Source organism: Rhipicephalus microplus, unplaced genomic scaffold, assembly GCF_043290135.1.
Source record: "Rhipicephalus microplus isolate Deutch F79 unplaced genomic scaffold, USDA_Rmic scaffold_21, whole genome shotgun sequence".
Lineage (NCBI taxonomy): Eukaryota > Metazoa > Arthropoda > Arachnida > Ixodida > Ixodidae > Rhipicephalus > Rhipicephalus microplus.
Window position 1 is genome coordinate 7,397,143 of NW_027464594.1, and position 22,685 is coordinate 7,419,827.

At 44.8% G+C, this 22,685-nt stretch overlaps 1 protein-coding gene across 1 annotated transcript in view; it reads right to left on the bottom strand.

The window, feature by feature from the left end:
• Positions 1-1,934: 1,934 nt before the first annotated feature.
• LOC119178677 (cytosolic endo-beta-N-acetylglucosaminidase) overlaps positions 1,935-22,685 on the bottom strand; it is a 62,817-nt gene continuing 42,066 nt past the window's right edge. Inside the window, exons 4-8 of the mRNA XM_075883814.1 lie at positions 18,757-18,860; positions 9,334-9,442; positions 8,044-8,225; positions 4,033-4,275; positions 1,935-2,931 (exon numbers count right to left, since the gene is read on the bottom strand). Coding sequence (XP_075739929.1) covers positions 2,715-2,931; positions 4,033-4,275; positions 8,044-8,225; positions 9,334-9,442; positions 18,757-18,860 — 855 coding nt within the window. The 3' untranslated portion in view covers positions 1,935-2,714. The remainder of the gene's footprint in view (positions 2,932-4,032; positions 4,276-8,043; positions 8,226-9,333; positions 9,443-18,756; positions 18,861-22,685) is intronic.

Genomic DNA, 22,685 nt, shown 5'->3' on the forward strand with positions numbered 1-22,685 from the left:
TTCAAGCACAACCCTTTTTATCGTGAAAATGAATTCCGTTGCAAAAGAAATACCCCGTGCAGTAGAGCATTCCGTATATGTGGATGACCTACAAATTGCACGTCACTCTTCCAACATACACACCTGCAAATGACAGATATAACACATTATAAATAAACTATCTGAATAGGTAGATAAAGATGCAGGTTTTCAAACGACAAAACGGTGACCGTGCGGTTTTTACGCAAAAGAGGACTCCAACCTGACCCTAATTTACGGCTTAACAAACATATTCTACCCGTAAGAAAATAACGCAAGTTTCTTTGTGTTGTATTTGATAAATCACTGTTTTATACTTCATATAAGTGCTTTAAGACAAAATCAAATAAATCTGTGAACATTGTAAAGATGCTATCTAGTTAGAGCTAGGGCTCTCATAGAGCATGTATTCATCTGCATCAATTATCGGTACGCTGCATCCTTGATTATGGCTGTACTGTATACGAATCAGCAAGACCGTCATACCTCCAAAAACTAGACCCCACTCATAACCACGCTCTACGACTAGCCACGGGAGCATACAGAACGTCCCCAGTAGAAAGCCTACATGTAAAAGCTAACGAACCATGCCTAGACGCCAGGTGGTGTTTACTTTTAGCAACATATGCACTAAATATTCACTCATTACCTTCACATCTATGTTTTAACATTGTTACGCAATGCAGGGACAGACTCCTGTATACTAATAAGCATTCCACTGTATAACCACTCTGCCTCAGATTAGAAAAGGTTTGTCAAAAATAAAAATTCCAGGAAACTATCTGTATGTTTGGAAAAAAGCATAAGCTATGCCGCCGTGAAAAAGTCTTCACGCCATCTATGACTTCATGCTTACAAAGCTCAAAAAGAGTGAAACGCCGAGGAAACACTTCATACAGCAGTTCTACTCTATGCAGGAAACTTAACAAGGCTTCACAACATTTCACACCGATGGATTAAATCAAAGGAACATGTCGGCTGTGGAGTTATCGCAGTGGAGTGGGAAGAGAGCATACACTTACCGAATCACGCTTCGATTTTTACGGCTGAACTTTTTGCGATATACACAGCGGTAAAAAAAGCAATAGAAGACAACAGCCACAACACAGTTATGTATTGTGATTTTCTGAGTGCACTTCAATCTCTCTCACTCTCATAAAAAAAATGGCTTCCCATTGTAGGAGATATATTGAGACTCGCCGCAGAAGCAAACAAAACCGGGAAAGCTATAAAATTCTGCTGGATTCCAAGTCATGTCGGTATAAAAGAAAATGAAAGGGCAGATAACAGTGCAAACGTGACAACAAAACTGCCCATAAAAAACCTAGAAATACCTTCTACGGACTGGGTAGAAGCATTTAGGCGATCACTCAACAAAGAATGGCAACTAAAGTGGGATAAAAATCTAACAAACAAATTCCGTGTTATCAAATAAACGATTGGAGAGTGGAAGTCATGCAGACACCAGGAGCGTTCAATTTGAAGAAAACAAAAATATCATCTTTTGATGTTGGTGATGGATCGCGGCAAGTCGAATGCCCCATCCAACATCAAGGTGCTTTCAACAAATTGCTTGTTTACAGTCATCTGCAGCACACTGAGCTGAAGTGAAGTCATGCTGACTATGCAGAGAGTTCAAATCATTCAATAAGCAATGTATCTTGCTATCGTTTGCTCACAAGTCGGCAGAACAAGCATAAACATGGAAGAATAAACTTATGTTGTCTCTTTGTACGCGTTTTTTGCGCATTTTCCAGGAAAAGAATAAACATAATGCGTACACAAATGCAGTCGACGCTGTTAAAGGGAATGCGATACCTGCACACATTGGCATCCATACCGCACAGCTAGTAGATATCATTTCAATATGCCTACGCTGTACAACAATGAAACGGAACCGACAGCAAGAATACTGCTAGAGACTAGCCGCAAGATCGGTTTATTTGATTAAACCAGGAATAAAAGCTAAACTTGAGCGTTACAGTAAAGTGTCACAAAATATTTGTTCAAGCAATAATCAGTTTGGAATACATTTTATATGAAAACGTGGTCATAATTGAAGGCTGTTTACGAGCACTCCTCTAGTAATTGTTTGTTTAACAAATTCATTCGTTAACGACATGTTGCTATTCGCTAATAACCGTCCATGTCGCTGCCTTTTGTGCATACTTTACCGCCACAATCGGTGATTAAACCATCTTCAACGTCATCCGCGACTCCACATACGACTCCTATAGCTTGTACAAAATACTTGAAATTCAGCCATATTAACACGCTGTTAGGTGAAATACGCCAGCATCACTTAATAATTTTCAATCTTCGTTTTTGTGTGAATTTTTTTATTTTGATACTTATTAGCCCACAAGTTTCACCTGTAACCACTAGGCAGTGGCGATCCCTACAATGGAAAGTATAGACAAACAACAAAGTGTTTTCTCTAATAGGTGGCTGAAATTTTGGTCTAGTTCACGTCACGGGTCATACATGAATGAATTCAAGGAAGATGGCAGCCGAAGCAATCGTCGCACTTCCTTGTTTAATTAAATTTCGCTCAATACAATGGCTCACGCGTATATGCCGCTTGTCTTGAAGTGACTGCACATTGTCAATTTCAGCGGTGAGTCCGACACATCAGGACGAGGCGAGCTTTTTTTGTCGGTAGCTCGCACAGCTTAACGGTCCACGCAAGCTGGTGTTCACAAGCACATCGTCTTCGCGCTCGGTTCCCAATCATCGTCATCGCTCGCAATACCGGGGCCATCGTCAATGTCTTTTTCAACGTTTTCTTTGATGTCGGACGGCCTCTCCACCTCGATTTGACCCAGTAGGCAACAGATGGCAGCGCTGGACTCCAGTGCGGCGCCGATCTCTTGCAGCTTCGCTTCACCACATAGGTCTCGTATGGTGTACCTCCTGTAAGGCACGCCACTTTTATTTTTTTTTCAGTTTATTACAGAAAGCAGCGGATCATGTACTTCAGCTACCACATACGTTTCTCAACAAGTTGTGCTAAAGAGGTACGTAATAATAACATGCCTTCCATGACGACCTGAATGAACAAGCTCTCATGGACGCCTTCGTTCGTTATAATATCTTGTATGTGGACACATGACAATGTAGGGAGGAAGAAAGATTGGTGTGCCGCAGATTGACGCTTCCTTAGATAGAACATCTGAGCACGGTTTGTTGGTGCTAAATCTACGATTCTTGTGAAGCTTCACATCGTTCGCCTTCAATGTCCACAAACCTCCTTTCCACGTGCTACTTGCAGACGTAATAATACAATGGTGCACTCCTGTCTTTGTGATGATTATTCTCAGCCTACTGCGTGCCCAGTGTAGGCCAAAAGCCTCTTCCATTTGACTAAAACTCAACCACACTGGTGCAAGCTATTCGCACTCTAACCCTGCGACGTTCTTGTTTACGTCACCCTGTCTAGCACGCTACTCTCCCACTCTGCGTCACCCATCCCGTTTTATAGAAAGTGATGCTTTCACTCCAGCATGTCTGCCCTGTGCGTTACCTCACTCATTGGGGTCAATTTCTTTTAAATAAATGTCAGGTGCAGTATCGCCTAAGCTTTATGATTCTCTAATCCACTTTGCATGCCATGTTTTTATGTTTTAGCATTACGCCTGTAATTATAAGTTCCGTTGCACGCTGCATAATCCTTACTTTCACTTTTTCTGAACTTTTAACGTTTTTCTACACGTGCCAGGTCTCTACCCTCAATTACACGTGCAACTGTGCACGTGCCCCTCGATAAAACATACAAGTAGCAGTAAAGGCTATGATGCTCATGTACCGGAGACATACAGACGCACCTCGCCAGGTAATATGAACTCGGAATAGCCAGCGATGCCTTCACTGATCTGGCCGCAAAGCCTAAAAATGAAAACATAAATTTACCGTTTCTCGTTTTTTGAATAATGCTTGTCTATGCAGTAAACAGACATTTCCGTGGAGCACTCACTGGAGCTATAAGTTTGAGTAAATAACGATGCTCATGCGTACCTGATGACCCACCCCGACTCGGACGTGTCCTGCGCCAGACTGTACGCGTAGTCTCGCGCCACTGCGTACCGTTGCTCGTCGGGCACGGTGACGTTGAGACCGAGCCGGATTTTCTCGGTTTCATCGTCTGCAGGGCGCACCGTCAACACAATCGCGACGTCACACCCAACGTGATCAGCACCGCGCTGCTGCATCGCATACGTAACACGAAGGGCACCCAGAAGCAGGTCGCATCCAAAAAGCCTGTGGAAGGAGAGCGAGAGTGCGTATGGTGTTAATTACTGTCAAGCAGCGTTGCTAGGTTTATCAACCTTGTGCCAGTTAGGCTGCTTTTTTAAGGCCGATGCAGGTAAAAAAACGGGTTGGCTACTTGGCTAATTATGGTGACATTGTTGTATTATTCGTTTGAGCGAAATCAACAATATTTGCTGACATCGCAGCTGCTGGCTGTTGACTATATGGGGTAAAAAGTAGTAACCAAATCGCATTTCTATAGTTCTTATAAATTAATTTGGCTTTTTTGATTATCCAGAAAATTGATTTTAGCTCAAAATGATGAGTGTATGGCCTAATTGGAAGGACCAGTCAGTGGTAGGAATCACGTCATAACTACTACAACAGCTGCGTGTTCACAATCTTCCAGTGAAGTTAGCTCTACACGGAAAAAGGAATGGTCTTTGGGTACGTGGCGGGTACACAAGAAAAATTGTTATATGGGGCCTCATTATGAAAACCACGTGGGTCCCGTTGGTTCTGGTAGTGGGCCCCTGTCGTAGGGCCCATCGTCCATTAAGTCAGATGAAGCACTCGTAAGAACAACAAAGATTTACTTACATGGTTAGTAACTGAGAAATCGAGAGACGGTGATCAAGTGACGAAACGTTCACTGGAAAACAGTGAACTGCTAAACTGTATAGAGCTGAAACAAAAGGTCTCCCACTTAATTATATAGCGCTGCCTTGCCAACACTGGGCGCATCGTCCGCAGCTTCAGCCAACACAGCGCTGGATGGTCTAGGTGGTCTAACCACGAAGGCGGGGAAATACACCTAAGGATGCACGTGCACGGAGATGGCACAGTCTGAACAATTGCCAAGCATGGTCACGAACGCACAACAGCCATGTTTTGCACCTGACACCACCATTTTGCGCACGTTTGATTATCTTAGATGATCGGTTTCAAAAACTTTGGTGTTATCTGAAAATCTATGGTGGTATCTGAAATGGCGAGTAGTCTTCTTATTCGCCTGGAAAACCTTGTATGGAGTCTAGATAACAATGACCTTTTCTTGCTCGTGCGCTTTCTTAGTGCCCAAACGGTTTTGGGACCCCCTTGTTCACGCTTGCTAGAGAGGAAATCAGCCTGTCTCTATGGCACATCCTTGCTTGGAATGTGTTCAAAACTTTTTGTCGGGTTCACAGCCACGGAAGGAATTTCAATACTGATGACGGTCGTACCACCACTTATTGCTCAATGCGGCTTTAAGCTCCAAAGGGAAGTGAAAATTACCCGTAAGGGCTCCGCATCCCAAATGCACTGGACTCGTCTCCATCAGACGTGCAGAATCCCAAGAACTGTTTACGTGATTTTTATAAGGTGTGAACTCGACTCTAGAATACTCACTGATTGGCCTTTGTAAACAAGCGAAAATTAATTGCCAATGTGACTAGAATTTATGCTTCAACCCTAGAAACTCAAAGTGCATAAATTGCTAGGCGTGGCAACCGTACGGTATGCTCATTTTTATTGTCGTTACTTGTAGTCCTTCGCAAGACACGTGAAGAGACTGCCACATTTTGCAACAACGCAAGAACTTCGCCATCCTGCAAGAAATGATCGTTGAATGAACAATGTTTAGATCTGAGCAACTCTGATACTCAAGCATTAATGCCGTCATATACTTGGCTGCTTTCGGATACTTTTACACCCAATGGCTCAAGTTGGTTTTTCGCAAGATTTTTTTAGGACCGAAGCTTCATAGGGCATATCGAGACCTTCGCCATTGTAGTCACCCCTAGTACGCCGAGGGCTCCCTAGATGACACTGCGGCACTCGCTCAGCTTGCACTCGAATTGCTCATTAGATGGCATTGGGGGCGCTCGCTTAACTCCGATGCATTGGAGACGCGTGCTTGGCGCGCTTCCTCTTCCGCCGACAATCACTGGTCTTCTGCGCCTCACAATGAGCTACGAACGCAAGGCGGTGGAGTGGAGGGTTTAGAATGCCGCTGCAGTGCGATCTCGCCGTCAAGCGCTCTCGCAACGGCTGCGAAACGTGCACAAAGGCGAGCAATTCCGAGTGGAGAGCCCAGCAAACATTGCCCCATACATCATCATTCACTTCGTGAATATGCTGTAAATTTTTCATATTTCTGGCATTTTTTTGTTTTCGACATGGCAACCTTGCTGCCAAGTCGTTGCTTAATTCTGGTAAAATCACGACTATATGACAGCCATTGACCACAAGTACCTTCAGCTTTTCTAAATCTCTCCCTGCACCCTTCAGAATGAAAAAAAAAAACTGACATTTGGTATTGGTTGCGTCATTTTGCCTACCTTGGGCTTCCACTAATACTATATTCAGATCCATTCAACACATGGTTTGCATGGCAAGATCAAAATAAAGGTGTACAAGTTTATTACATTTTGTGCAAAACACCATTAATGAATGATATCTTGCATGACCAAGCTATCTCATGGTTCATGGCACTCTAAGACAACAACGCCAACACCATAGCTCAAAAGAATGTGTTCTTTCATATTTTCACAGAATCCATAGCTCGCTTCCATGAAAAAAGATCTGTTTTTTTTTTTTGCAAACACTCTGGTCTTCCAAATGGGAAGACCTGGGCATTTAGAAAACAAATTGTTCTTTTGGGCCTGACATCTTTTTCTTTCATGATCTTTCAAAGCTGAGATATTGCTCTGTTTTCTAATAGTAATTTCAAACCATTTCTGACTATGTATAGGTTAGCTATCCGGGAGCATTATGCGAAATGTTCTAAAAAAGAGGGGGTTGAAGAACTTTTGATGCATGTTCGTGCATGTATATACATAAACGCACAAACTTTGAAAAACTCAGGGGTAGAAGCTCAACCCCCTTGAGTTGCCCAGCTAAGATGACGAACATTCTTTGAGCTGCTGTCCACCTGCTGGGTTCTACTTTTTATTTTCCAGTTTCTGCTTATGACACCGCATATGTTTCCGCGTGTTCCCGACCGGCCCGATGGCCCATAGGTTACGGTGCTCGGCTGCTGATCAGAAAGTCGAATCTTTCACCCTTGCCGCGGTGGTTGCATTTTTATGCGGATGAAATTTTCGACTTTCACTTACTGCATATATGGTGCCGGTGCAGGTCAAGGAATTCTAGGGTGAGAAAATAATGTGATGCTCACCACGGCGATGTACTTCATAAGAACATTTCGCTTTCTTGCGCATAACGCCGTGCCGATTATTGTTTCTATCTAATGCGTGGCCACCTGAATTTGTTGTTAAGGCACACGCTATTAAACAGCTTGGAAAATACATAATGAATAATGTAGAGCCAGCTTTTTGTTCCTGTTATTCACAAGCTGTGGAAGAGAGCTCAACTAGTAGCCATAGTTGTGGCTATTTAGCAAAGAAATAACGGGGAGCACCAAACTTTGACAGCTTATTCCGAAAGTACTACAGCACTATTTATATGCAAAGACATGTGCGGGAAGCACGATACACACCGAACAGATAACATTTACTGCAATGAATACACAGGTGTAGCCATGATCAAAAGGACAGGCCCACAACAATCGGATAACATCTTAATCACAACCTGTGGTGCAAGAACGTGCTCTCTGTCTACGAAAAGCACATTGAAGTGCCAGTAATGCATAACAAAACCCGTGCTTTCATTTGATGAACTTCCAACCCTTCTTGAGCAGGTGGTCTCCCTGGTTCTAACCAAATTCTAAATTTTTGCTGGTATGGCTCACACGTGTGGGAATTACCATATCAAGAGAAGTCCTATCTTTCTGACCTGAAGTAAGGCTCGACGCCGACCTTCTTGGGATTGAATTGCAGACGCAAGCATCCACCTCCGTTGTACGCAATGGTTGAGTCCACAGTTGCTGAGCCGCATCCTCCGCACAGTGCCGTGCCTTGGTCGCGAGGCTGCAGCTGCTGCTTGGCAAGATTGTACCACGGTCTCTGTGACACTACCTGCACAACCAGTCGTCGTGGAGGATTTCGAGCAGTGTGACTACGACGGAATTGGGGAAATATAAAAAAGCCATAAAAGCCCTGAGTATCTACTGGATTTCGTTTCAAAAGACGTCAGTCTGGCCACATTAACATCAATAGCACGCGAAAGGAGTAAGACACACAGATACTGTTAATTTTGTGTGCAATAGGTGTTAATAGAAATTTCTATCATACATGAGGTGTCTTTATTGCATTACGGGGCAAGAATAACTCGTGAGGAGAATATGGAACTGAGCAACTACGTTATGCAGTATAGACAAGAACGTAGGAGCTTAAAGGAGACCACCCACTTACGGACATAAACATCTTGGTCTCAAAATTGAAGGCTGATAGCAGAGATAGTGCATGAAGTAATAATGGCCACTAGCTGGGGTACTTGGCGCTCTTACAAGGACCGCTTTTGTGCCCGACTGGTTCACATGGCAGATTACAGTGTTGTGTGAATCTCCCGACGACGACTGCCGGCAACACAGCAAGGATATGAACTCAATCAGTACTAACCTTACACACAACATGATCCGACTGGTCGCAAACATGCAGAGTATCGCACATGGATATCGCTCCAGATTTTTACGCCTTCATGGCTTTCACGCTCCACATATACATGTACATCAACACCGAAGCGGATGGGCTGAGGAAAATAGATGCTGCTGCGTTATTACAGTGTTGCTTTACAATGGCGTGGTCGTGACGCAACATACCCCGCACAAATGAATAGTGTGGATGAACATTTTAATAACACCTCCCCAAGAATGCTTCATATTTCTGCCCTGGTGGTGTAGTTGTTAGGGTGCTCATCTGCGGGGCTGAACGGCGCGAGTTAGATTCCAGCCACGGCGGTCGCATTGTGGATAGTGGCAAAATGGTAAAAGCTAGTGCGATGTCGGTTGCCGTTAAAGAACATCAGACAGACAGAATTTTCGGAGCCCTCCACTAGGCATTCGCCGTAATCATCTCGTGCTTCTGGGACGTTAAATCAAAGATATTACTGATATTATAAATATATTGCTTCATATACTAATGAGCATATTTCACAGAAAATGCGCATCAGTCTCATTCTACTGACCTTGCCATCCTTGTACAGTCTTTCACCGAATCCCTGACAGAAACTAGTCTTGAGCGGCAGGGTGACTATACACCAGTCGTTGCACAGTTTGTCTGGAAATTTCCAGAATCTGCACAGGAAAAACATCGAGGCATGAGTGCAGACGTGTAAGTCCGCCGGACCAGGTGTAAAAAGTATGCCGCGTCAAGGGGCCCTGAAACACTTTTTAGAATAAACATGAAATGAATTCACTGGAAGAGCTTATTTCCCACGAATTCAACGCCGCAATAAATTTAAGAATCCGTTCAGTGCGAGTGGAGTTATGAATGTTTTTCACACGCTGCAATTGCATTCTCTCTCCTCTCGTCCTGGCGAAAGCGCTGGAAGCTAAGCCGGGAGGAACGACAGGGCCACAGAAAAATGTCACGGCCGCCTCGTGACCTTGAGCACTTTTTCCTTTTTTTTTCTTCGAAGGCGCGGCTTTCCCATTGTGATCACACACGCACGTGTGGACAAGTAGCGGCCTCCCGTGGTGATCTCGGTAACAAGCCCGTGCGCATTGTTCCAATCAGCCAATGGCTGGTAGATGGGCCCTCTACGTGTAACTTTTGGGCATAGTCCGTGATTTGTCAAGAGAAGAAAAACGATATTGTTAGCGGACTTTGATAATTTATTATGAACTCTAGGTCGCGTGCTGTGCCATATATTTGGCTCGCTTGTTGTCGGGAGCCTCTACTACCGATTGGCAGCATTTTCTGACTATGCTCAAAAAGTGTTGCAGTGCCCCTTTAAATAACAAAACATACCCGGGCAGCTTTCTTTGCTTATCGCTTTTGCCTTGCTGCAAAAAAAAAAAAAAAACACGGCCCATCCGGAATCCCGCATGTGGCCCGACAATGGTTTAATAAACAATATAGTCTTTCTTGGGATACTTGATGAAACGCAGAAAACTTGGTCTGTCTGTCTGTCTGTCTGTCTGTCTGTCTGTCTGTCTGTCTGTCTGTCTGTCTGTCTGTCTGTCTGTCTGTCTGTCTGTCTGTTGCACGAATCAGCCCTCCCTCAACGTTTAGGCACTTCCTGTGTGCCAAGCTATCTTGATCTGATGATTGCGTTCCTACTTTTGATCACTGCAGATGAAAAAGCAAATATTATGTATATATATCAGGCACGACATCAATACGTATGCATAAGGTGTTGTGCTTCTTTACTAGAAAATACATAGATAAATATTTATTTATTTATTTATTTATTTATTTATTTATTTATTTATTTATTTATTTATTTATTACAGTACTGCCGGTCTGATCTTCAGACCTTAGGCAGGAGTGGGTACAAGTGAGTACAAAAAAAGGTTACAGTAAACACATATGAAGCATTGCGGCGATAACAACAGCAAAATAAGAAGAGTGCAACGAGTACATTCAAGCACAGCAGCAAGATATTTAAATAACTAGTGAAAACATAAATACGTAAATATATGGAAGAAAACAAAAACGTTATTCAAAAGTCCTTAGTGTTTCGTTCAGTGCGCCAAATATATGACACTATACACAAAAAAGCACTTTGTTTCCCGAAGGCCCTGCCAGATGGCGCTCATATCGCACGCAGCACTGCCTTTATTTTATCGATGCCAGCCAGACGTGACTGATTGAACACAGAAAAGGCGCTGTATGAGGCAAGGCGCAACATTCGTGGCCGTTTGGCTGGCCGAAGACTATTTATCGTCTTTCGACGACATTGGCAGCGACGAACGTAAACACGGGGCCAATTCTTTAAATTGATTTGTAGGCATTAACGCCTTTTTTTATCTCTGCAGTCATGTGTATACACCCTGTATTTTCATGTACTCTGCAATGTTTGATCAGTTACGAGCAAAGAAAGAAAAAAGAAAGACGCCTTCAGACTTGCTACGCTTCTTTGCTATATCTCAAATATGTTGATATTTCATTCGTAATATCCGCTTGAAGTGTGAGCACCTGCTTAATATTTCCAGGAACCAGCTTGCACTGTTATAGCCAAATATATATATATATATATATATATATATATATATATATATATATATATATATTTATATATATATATGTATTTATATATATATATATATATATATATGTATATATATATATATATATATATATATATATATATATATATATATATATATATATATATATATATATATATATATTGTTGTCACGTCACTCCAGGGGGTGTCGACAAGATTTACTGACGTCTGAGCAACAGGGCTCTAGCCAAGCGCGTCGGTTGGGCTTGTTTTCCAGAGCGAGGGCCCACGAGCACTTCTTTCTTCTCTGTGGTGTGGGCCTTCACCTTGGCATACGACCCACTACTAGAAAGAGGTGGCAATATTCCCCCTCAACAACAAAAAAGAGCATCGTCCTGATGCTGCAAAGTTATTGAAAAAAAAACCAAAACAAAGTAGTTTAAACAATGAAAAAGGGCACCAATAATGAAATGTTAGACGCGATAAGTTCACGATAGTTCACCAAACACAGGAAAAGTGGTCTTTTAGGAACGCGCAAAATAGGGCTTCATGCGCACCACGTGAACTATGTCAGAGGTCGGTTGTTTTCGTTGTATCCATCGTGACGACGTAGCGTCCGGAACCACTTCGTAGTTTACGTCGCTCACGCGGCGCAATACTTTATACGGACCGAAATATCCGCTGAGCAACTTTTCGGAGAGGCCACGGCGTCGAACAGGGGTCCAAATCCAAACTTGGTCTCCCGGTCTGTAAGATACGTCATTGTGACGCATATTGTAACGTCGTGCATCAACCTGTTGCTGCTGACCAATGTGTAGCCGGGCGAGCTGGCGAGTTTCCTCGGCACGCTCTGCAAATTCTTCTGCGTCAGTTGTTAATTGATCGGCGCCTTCACAAGGAAGCATCGCATCCAGCATCGTCTGAATTTCGCGGCCGTAGAGAAGGCGAAACGGTGTAAATCGGGTTGTTTCTTGAACGGCGGTGTTATAAGCGAACGTCACATAAGGCAAAATGCGATCCCATGTTTTGTGTTGGACGTCGATGTACATGGAGATCATGTTTGTGACTGTCTTATTTAGTCGCTCGGTTAAGCCATTGCTCTGCGGATGGTAAGCAGTCGTCGTTCGATGCCTAGTGTTACTTAGTCGAAAAACTTCATCAATAAGTTGTGCAGTGAACGCTGTTCCTCTGTCGGTTATCACTGTAGATGGAGCACCGTGGCGCAGAACAATGTGGCACATGAAGAACTGTGCTACCTCAGAAGCCGTGGCTCGTGGTATCGCCTGTGTCTCAGCATACCGGGTCAAATAGTCAGTTGCAACAATGACCCATTTGTTGCCGTCAGACGATAAAGGAAATGGGCCGAGAATGTCCATGCCAACTTGGTCAAATGGCTTGTGGGGTGGATCAATTGGCTGAAGTAATCCAGCCGGCTTGCTTGGTGGCGACTTTCGACGCTGGCATTCGCGACAGCTTTTAACGTACTGCTTCACGCTTGCAGAAAGTCCGGGCCAGTAGTACGCCTCACTTACTCTGGCGAGCGTTCGCGAGTAACCTAGATGACCAGATGTGGGCTCGTCATGACACGCAGAGAGGACTTCATCCCGCATGTCCTTCGGAACGACGAGGAGGTAAGCGCGGCTCGTAGGACGGGTGTTTTTTTTTTGTACAGGACATTATCTCGGAGGCAGAAAGATGTCACGACGCGAGATAGATGGCGAGGTATAACGGCGTTATGACCCTCCAGATAGTCGATGAGCGGTCGAATCTCTTCATCCTCTCGCTGGCGTCTGCTCAAGTCAGATGAGCTAAGGGCGCCCAGGAAACCGTCATCGTCCTCTTCTTCTTGATTGACTAAAGATATGGGTGCACGTGACAGCGTATCAGCGTCTTCATGCTTCCGTCCAGACTTATATACGATGGTAACATCAAATTCCTGTAGACGCAAGCTCCATCGGGCCAGTCGTCCAGAGGGATCACGAATGTTTACCAACCAGCACAGGGCATGGTGGTCCGTCACCACTTTAAATGGACGACCATAGAGGTACGGGCGAAACTTGGTGATCGCCCACACTACTGCGAGACACTCTTTCTCTGTGGTCGTGTAATTCACCTCGGTACGGGACAGTGAGCGGCTGGCATAGGCTATGACTCTTTCTTTGCCGTGTTGATGCTGGACGAGCACTGCGCCGAGGCCGATGTTACTGGCGTCAGTGTGCACCTCTGTGTCAGCATCTTCGTCAAAATGCGCAAGAACAGGGGCTGATTGCATTCGCTGTCGTAGCTCGGCAAAAGCAGCCTGTTGTTCGGTAGCCCATACAAACGGTGTGTCGTGGCGTGTAAGGCGAGTCAAGGGTTCCGCTATCTTCGAAAACCCTCTAATAAATCGTCGATAGTAGGCGCACAAACCCAGAAAGCGCCGAACAGTCTTTTTGTCTGTAGGATGCGGAAACGCGGCTACAGCGGCAAGTTTGTCGGGGTCGGGTCGTACTCCATTCGCATTGACTACATGGCCAAGGAATTTGAGCTCTTCATAACCAAAGTGACACTTCTGCGGTTTGAGTGTAAGATCTGCTAATTGAATAGCCTGTAGCACACTCCTGAGGCGGTGAAGGTGTTGCTGGAAGGTTTCAGAAAAAACTACAACATCATCAAGGTATACGAGACAAGTTTGCCACTTCAGACCAGTAAGCACAGTGTCCATCATTCGCTGGAAGGTTCCGGGCGCTGAGCACAAACCAAAAGGAAGGACTCGAAATTCATACAGGCCATCAGGGGTCACCAATGCCGTTTTCTCGCGGTCTCGCTCGTCAACCTCAATCTGCCAGTACCCGCTTTTTAAATCCAAAGAGGAAAAATAGTGGGCGTGGCGTAATCTGTCTAACGAGTCGTCGATGCGTGGCAGCGGGTACACGTCCTTTTTAGTCACGCTGTTCAGCTTCCGGTAATCGACGCAAAAACGTAGCGTTCCGTCTTTCTTCTTGACTAGGACGACCGGAGAGGACCACGCACTGTTGGAAGGCTCGATGATGCCGTCGTCAAGCATTTCTCGAACTTGCGTACGAATGGCTTCTCGTTCCTTCACTGACACACGGTAAGGCTGTTGGTGTACTGGGCGGGCGTCGTCGTAAGTGATGATTCTGTGCCTAGTGATCGAAGTCTGGCGCACCTTAGAGGAAGCAGCGAAGCATGACTTGAATTCAAGCAAGAGTTTTCGCAGTGCTGTCTGGTTTTCTGGTGTGAGGTTAGAATTAATATCGATATTGTTTAGAGACGCATCGGCGGCCTCCACTGCTTCCGACGAGAAGCAGATGGGAATGGTTCCTAATTCATCTGCAAACGCTAATGAAGTGCCACGGAAAAGGTGTCGGTGTTCGTTGCTGAAATTTGTAACGAGCAGTTGAGATCGGCCATCACGTAGCTGTATGATACTCCTAGCCACACAAACACCTTGAGTCAGCAGGTGTTCAAAATTACTTTCTGCAATCGCTTCACCATTTCGCAATCCACAGCATGTGACGTCGACAATAACACTGGCTCTTGGAGGAAGCGTTATACTTTCAGCAGAAACACGAAGAACGTCGGTACGTTGTTGGTCGTCCTGCTTGTCGATTGCTCGGTCGGCTGAGAAGGTGATGCGATTCTCTTGAAGATCAATGACACCTCCATATTCGTGCAGGAAGTCAACACCAAGAATAACGTCGCGTGAACATTCACGGAGCACAAGGAAACTTCCTACAAAAGTATAACCGCAGACCCGAACTCTACTCGTGCAGGTTCCAAGCGGAGAGACGGTGTGGCCACCAGCCGTTCGAATCACGGAGCCATGCCAAGGCGTGATTACCTTCTTTAGTTGTCTGGTCATTTTCCCGCTTAGTATCGAATAGTCAGCCCCGGTATCAACTAAAGCACCTACTGCATAGCCATCTATCAGCACCGGTATATCCAGAGAAAGCCGAACATATCGCTCAGTCGAATCTACACCCTTTACTGTTAGCGTCGATCAGAGGTCTTCAGCACGTCGACTGCCAGCGACCTCGCCTCCAAGGGTCGCTTGCGTTAGTTTTCCCGGCGGGGACTGGAGAACCGTGCGCCAGCATGGCGCTGTGGCGAAGATGAAAAGCGCCTCGGCGACGGTGAGCGCGACTGCCGTCCAGAAGGCGGTGGCATGCGCTGTTGAGCCAGGTAGTCCTCAATGTCCCGGGGTCGCTGGCCATACCGAGGAAGCGCTGAATATACTGAAAATCCGCGCAGCCCGAGGCGCCGGTATGGACACTGGCGGTACAAATGGTCCGCTTCACCGCAGTGGAAGCACAAAGGTCGGCGATCAGGAGTGCGCCAAACATCAGATTTCCGAGGCGAAGCACGTCTGTCGTCAAGATAGTGTGCTGGTTGTTCCGCAAGATGCACAGGGCTGGCGTAAACGAGGGGTGGCGGTGTGCGTGTGTTCTCGTAGTACCGTAGAGGCTGCGCCGACTGAAGTGAAACCGTAGGAGGTGCCTGAACAAACAGCGGGGAAGAGGAAGCTGGGCGCTTCAAGGCTTCTGCATAGGTCGGACGGTGGTAGTCAGCCGGGGCGGATGTGGCGTTATTCAGACTCACAGGGTCACGAAGGGCATGATGCAGCTCGTCCTTGACGATGCTTGCAATGGAACTCACCGTAGGTAGTGGTGGTGTGGCAGCCTTTTGCAGCTCCTCGCGTACTATGGAGCGGATAAGGTCGCGCAGACACTCGGTGTTGCTCCCAATATTCGTTAGAACTTGAGCAGTGGACGTGTTCACTTGCCGCTCATACAGGGTGGATCGATGCTGAAGCATCTTTTCCATCGTGACAGCTTCAGACAAAAACTCGGCGACCGTGTTCGGAGGGCTCCGTACAAGACCAGCGAAAAGCTGCTCTTTAACTCCCCGCATGAGGTGACGCACCTTCTTTTCTTCTGTCATACTCTGATCGGCTCGTCGGAACAGGCGCGTCATATCTTCCACATAGGTCATGACAGTTTCATTGGGCATCTGGATGCGGGCCTGGATCGCTCGTTCCACTCGTTCGTGGCGATCAGCACTTCTGTAAGTATCCAACAGCCGGCGGCGGAATTCGGGCCATGATGTCATCTGTTCCTCGTGATTCATGTACCAGGTACGTGCTCCATCCTCTAAATAGAAGTACACACGTCGTAGTTTGGCCGCGTCGTTCCAGTCGTTCAAAGCAGCCACGCGCTCGAAGTCGACCAACCAGTCCTCGACGCCTTCGAGCTCGGTGCCATGAAACGGTGTCGGAACCTGCGGACTTTCGAGGGTGTACCGAGTAACCGGGGGGTTTTCCGTACCTGTTAGAGTAGTTTGAACGGACGTGCTCATCATACTGGTGTGAACTATAGGGTCAGCTTCGGGAGGCAATCCCCTGATCCTGCGGCTTGTCCGATGAACAGGAGTGTTGACTCGAACTGGGCTTGTGGTGCCGCTTCCAGGAGGGGTCTGCAACATCCGTGAGGGGCCTACCCAGCACCTCCACCAGTTGTCACGTCACTCCAGGGGGTGTCGACAAGATTTACTGACGTCTGAGCAACAGGGCTCTAACCAAGCGCGTCGGTTGGGCTTGTTTTCCAGAGCGAGGGCCCACGAGCACTTCTTTCTTCTCTGTGGTGTGGGCCTTCACCTTGGCATACGACCCACTACTAGAAAGAGGTGGCAATATATATATATATATATATATATATATATATATATATATATATATATATATATATATATATATATATATATATATATATATATATATATATATATATATATATATATATACATATATATATAGTTCATCAACATTTTTTGTCTTCTATGGTAGCGTGCGCAACAAGATACATGGTGATTTTGTGCGCCCACGACATGTTTACACAATAGCAACAGTAATTAGACCTATTGTGAGTGTTGCCCCAAGTGCTTCTGCATTTTTATGGTTATGTTTACTTTCCGTGCTTACATTTTTGTTTCTTCGCCATGATAGTCGAATCGGCGAGTATGTGAGTGCTGGCATGCCAAGCAGTGCACAAACGAAGAGTACGTAAATGTTTTTGTATTCCACATGACGATACAACTGCCAGGAGAACGTAATTTGTGCCGTAGTGCCGTGTACATGCTCTTACACAAGACTCAACCTGGACGATTTCAATAGCTCTGTGTTCCAAAACAAAAACGTGCAGTTTGTATAAAACTTTTTTTGGGGTATTTCCTGAAACCGAGCCATAAAAATTTGCCCCTTATATGCATGGCAAATGTCGTCTAAAGACGATAGTCTTGCATGTGGAGAGAGTGAACAAAACATTTATTTGATGTTCTGCGCCAAAAAATTGGTGAATGGTATTCTGGAGGCGCTGTGTTAGAGGGTCTCAAGCGTGCAGCGGAGGCGAACGAGCGCATCAAGTCACGTCACACGTGAGACATGAGTGCCATCTGGCAGTTTTCTTGGAAACGTTGCGCGTTCGAGATGGGCATGCGCACCCGTCTCAGAGGTGATAAGGTGTAGAACACAAGGCGACGGATAGGTGCCACCACGGTGTCATCTTAGCAAAGCGTTAGAAACACTCGACTTTTCGTGCAAGCTTTGCATGGTAGGCGCCGCGTAATAAACGCTACGGTCCTTAAAATTACTTATGTATGCCTTTTGTAGTAAACGACGCACGTGCAGATCATATACGTGTTGTTATGGTGCCTCAGATATGCGCAATAATTGCTTTTTAATCGACAATCGCACAAGTATGAACGCTGAATTTTGAGCAACATTGGTGGGCGCTGCAGATGGGCTCGGCTGTTTGGGGTATCGGCTGGTGCCGTTGAGAGTTCCCGGTACCGTTGAGGGTGGACAAACAGACAAACATGCAGACAGACAGACCAAAATGTTCGCGACAAAGGTCTCCAAGAAAGACTATCGTCTTTAAAAGACTCGATGAATTCTATGAGCGTGCCATTTGTGACGCCGACCATGAGCCCCAAGATGGACATTTATTTCGACCAAATGATAAGGCGACCTGAATTTGTTATCCGTTATGAAGTATTCATAGACCAACATGATATCCTGCTCTTTAGAGTGAACATGGTTGTCTGGCTGTTTTGTTTTTCTCCAATTCGTTGCGCCGGAATGCGATAAGATTCCCAACTTCTGACAGAGTCCTCGAGAGGACAATTAAAGAAGAATCATAGGGACGCTTAACAGAAGCGCTTAGATGAGCAAGTGTCCTCCCCCTTCTTTCTAATTTCAGATAATACAACGACCTCGGATAGAGTAGCAAGCGTGCCATTGTGATCTCTACGACCTAAATTGATTGATATGTGGGGTTTAACGTCCCAAAACCACCTTATGATTATGGGAGATCTACGACCTAGATTGCACATTTAGGTCATTAGTCTGCAGCATTATGCAGAGCGCAGCTTTAGCTTACCGGCACTGGTTTTCCATGAACTTGTCCCGGCTTTGTGTTTGATATACCCAGCCTGCCGCGAAGATGCTAGCCGACAGGCCATACTTCTGAGCTTCAGCGACAGCCTGAAAAGACGTGATTTACCGTGCCGTAATGTACAAGCGAGACTGCTGCGAGCATATCTGCCGCATGATGACGCACAATACTACAAGTGGCTCTATGCTACCTGGCCATGTGCATCCGTTTACGCGTGCGAAAAAACTAGCTCATGTGTCGCGGCCTGTCCATGGAGAGTATGAATAATGACATCCGAGATGCCTGGACGCACAAACTGGGCTGAATAGCACACTACCTTATTTCGCAGGCCTCGAACGTAATCTTGTGTGTTTAACAGACAGACAAACAAGTTATCGCCCTGTGGTGATATCGTAGTTCCTGCTAGCTTTCGTAACTGTCGTACATACAGCATCGCTGCCTGCACAGGCACTCGAATCTGCTTTCGTATACGTTAGCTTTGAAACACACCCGATTAGACAGATTGAGGGTTTTTGCTATGACAACTGGAGTCCGCAGCAGGAGTGAAGATGACCTCCTGATTTGTTTTCGTTAATAAATGAGGTAAAAGGTCGCTAATATTTCGAATGAGACTGTAACATTGTTGCATATAAGGAGACTTCAATGTAACGGATGCGTGCTAGAATGAACGAGCATTGCGCCGCAATTAGCGTCGGTAATCCAAACAAGCCACAGATGGACTCACCATCGCCAATTAGGCGATATGCATGTTCGCGGCAAGTGACATCGTAAGTTAAGTTTATGGAGCTGTCACAGCGAAAAGAACTAATTGATCAGCAAGTGATACGCCAGAAATGAGCATAGACATTCATTCATGAGAGCAGTGAGCTTTAATTTCGAAATGCACGTTGCAATTTACGCTCTAAACTACATTCATTCACATGAAAAAGTTAACCCAATCAAGACTAAAAGTAATCAGTAGTTTGCATTTGCTTGCGCTTCTTCTCGCGACATCGTCCGCTTCATTTCCAACCTGCCCAAAAGCTCCTGCACAGAGTCAGAATTCTTATATGCGGAGAAATGATGCTGTTTCGTTGTTTTGCATCATTAGTCGATTGGGTTTGGTTTTCAAACCCATTCTGATCATCTGGGCCGACTTCTGGGAGGAGCGATGAAAGCCCGGTGTGTTTTATTTTCAATGTAGTTACTTCTTGTTTTTCCTTCATTAGGATGTACGCTAAAAATTTATTAAAGCGCTAAGGAATCGCCGGCGCCTTTTTTGTGCGCCAGCATCTTCTTAATCATCCTTTATTTTACGCTTAAAGGCCCTTTTCTGGGTAATACACGAGAGGTGGAGGAGGGAAGCAACAAAAACAGCATGATAATTATCATATAAAAAATAATAATAAAACAATAAAAGAAGACAAAAACATCAATAGCATCATATATATTATTATGCAATGCCAGAAAAAATGAAGAAATAACATGTTTGCGAAAATACAGAATACATATTTCACTTTCAAAAACGAGGCAAACACAGTGCAAGAGCAGAAGAAAGGGCATTTATGCCGTTACAAAATTAATAGTGCATGAAATAACACTGTGATGGTGGCAGATTAAGGTTCGAGAAAATATAAAAGTATGTGTCTGAATTTATTAGAGTCTTGCTCATGTGCTATTTCTTCTGGCAATGCGTTCCGTAGCTCAACAACTGTTGGTAGGAAGAATTTGTTAAATGCTCGAGTGGTAACATGTAAGCGTTAAACACTGAGGTTATTAAACATACGTTGAGAGTTGTGGTTGGCCGGAAGAGAAGAAGTGTCTCTGAGGTTGCCAAAATTATAATACAGTTTGTAGAAAAGGAAAAATTGTGAAATCTAACGGCGAAGAGATAGACTAGGTATGCTAAGGAAAGATTTGATGAATGTGATACTGGTGTGCCAGTCATACTTTGAAGGAAAAAAAAACGTACCGCTCGATTTTGTACTGCTTCAAGTAAATCAATAAGATAAGTCTGGTGAAAGTTTCAAATCGCTGAGGCATACTCAAGTTTTGTCCGTATGAACGTTTACAAAGCGAGTTTGCGGACAGGGAATGGAGATAGAAAGAGTGATCGATTGAGCGGGCCAAGTGATTTGGAGCAGTCTTTTATTAAATTAGTTATCTGCGCAGTCCATGTGAGTTGATCGGTGATTATAATACTAAGGTAATGGTAACAGACGACTTGGGTGAGGGCCGAAGATTTGAGAAAATCCCAGTGATTCAGGATTGTGTGCTTGTGGGCAATACACATGAACTTACATTTGGAAACGTTAGGGACATAAGCGAGACGGAACACCAATTTACAGTTTTATTTAGGCCTTCCTGGAGGATAAGCTCGCATTGGTGGAGGATATCTGCCGATAGAAGACGCAGTCATCAGCGAGTAGTCGAATGGATGAAGAAATGTTGGTATAAGATAAAGAACAGGAGAGGTCCAAGCACTGAGCCTTGTGGTACACCTGACAAGACAGAGCTACTTGACGACAGAACGTTATCAATGACAGTGTGTTGTGAGCAGTTCGTGAGAAAACACTCAATCCAGGATAGTACATGAGTATCAAGACTGAGGCAAGCAAGTTTTGAAATTAGACGATGTTGGGTGATTAGTGAAGTCAAGCTGATAGCAACAGTCTGCGAACAGGAATCAAGGTTAAGCCTGAAGGTCTGTGGTAAACTCGGAGTTCTGGTTCACGTGTGTAGCCCTGTTGAAATATATGCTGCTTGGTAAAGAAAAAAGAGTGCTTGTCTAGATGCGACGCGATGTTGGAATACAGAACATGTTTTAGGAGTTCACAAGAAATGCAGGTTAGAGAAATTAGGCGGTGATTACATGGATTGGAGCGGCTGCCTGATTTCTGTATGGTCACAACATAACTGATTTGCCAATCATTTAGAATAGTAGAAGACGCAACGAACTGAGCGAAAAACAATCGCAAGAAGGGGCTATAGGTTGGAATTTGGTGCCCTTTAAGGCTTTAGCAGTTATGCCATCCGTGCCTGGTGCAATGAAAAGTTTGAGGTTGTCAATTAAGTTTGCGATTCCTTGAATAGTTATAATGACCGCCCAATTGACGAAAAATTACAATATGACAACGAATGAATATTGTCATGTGGTTCATGAGTGAAAACTGAGCAAAAATAGGAGTTCATGACATCAGGTCACTCATACCCTGAAACAGATGACCCGTCATAGTTAATAAGCGCTATGCTATGACGTGAGGTGCATTTTGGTGACAATGAATTCCAGAATTTGCGAGAGTTGTCTCGCAGAGTGCGCAGAAAGTTAACGTGATAATATTTACGCTTATAGTGCCTCAGTAAACCGGTGTATTCACACAGCACCGTAAAGTATCTGACCCATTTTAGCGGATCGTTACTTCGCTTGAGTTTCCAGAAAATGCGTTTTTTTTTCCTAGATAGGATTCTGAGGTTATTGGTATACCAGGGCCTCCCAGCATCACCACGAATGCGCACGAGAGAAACATAGGTATCGATAAGAGCCGAAAAATTGCCCTTCTAAAGCATCCAGTTTTCCTCAACTGTACGGATAGAGTCTGACCGCTGGGAGTCTTCAAAGATTCCAGCTGATTGTTAGTTTCCAAAAAGTTTGCTTTGTTATAATCTAATTTATTATATGCCATAATATTTAAAAAGCTACGAGGCTGACAGTTTGAATTAACTAGTGTGAATAAATAATCTGGAGTGTTCCACCATGAAAATAAACATGGCTGTGCCGGGACCAGGGTGCTAGTTGAATTAACTGTAAGCTAGAATTAGCTGAGTTCGAATTATTGATGTTTACTGCTGTTGAAAGGTAATGTAGCCGAAATTAATCAAATGTAGTCGAGCACTTTATGACCTGCACTCATGACCTGCAACATATTTCTGGCCTT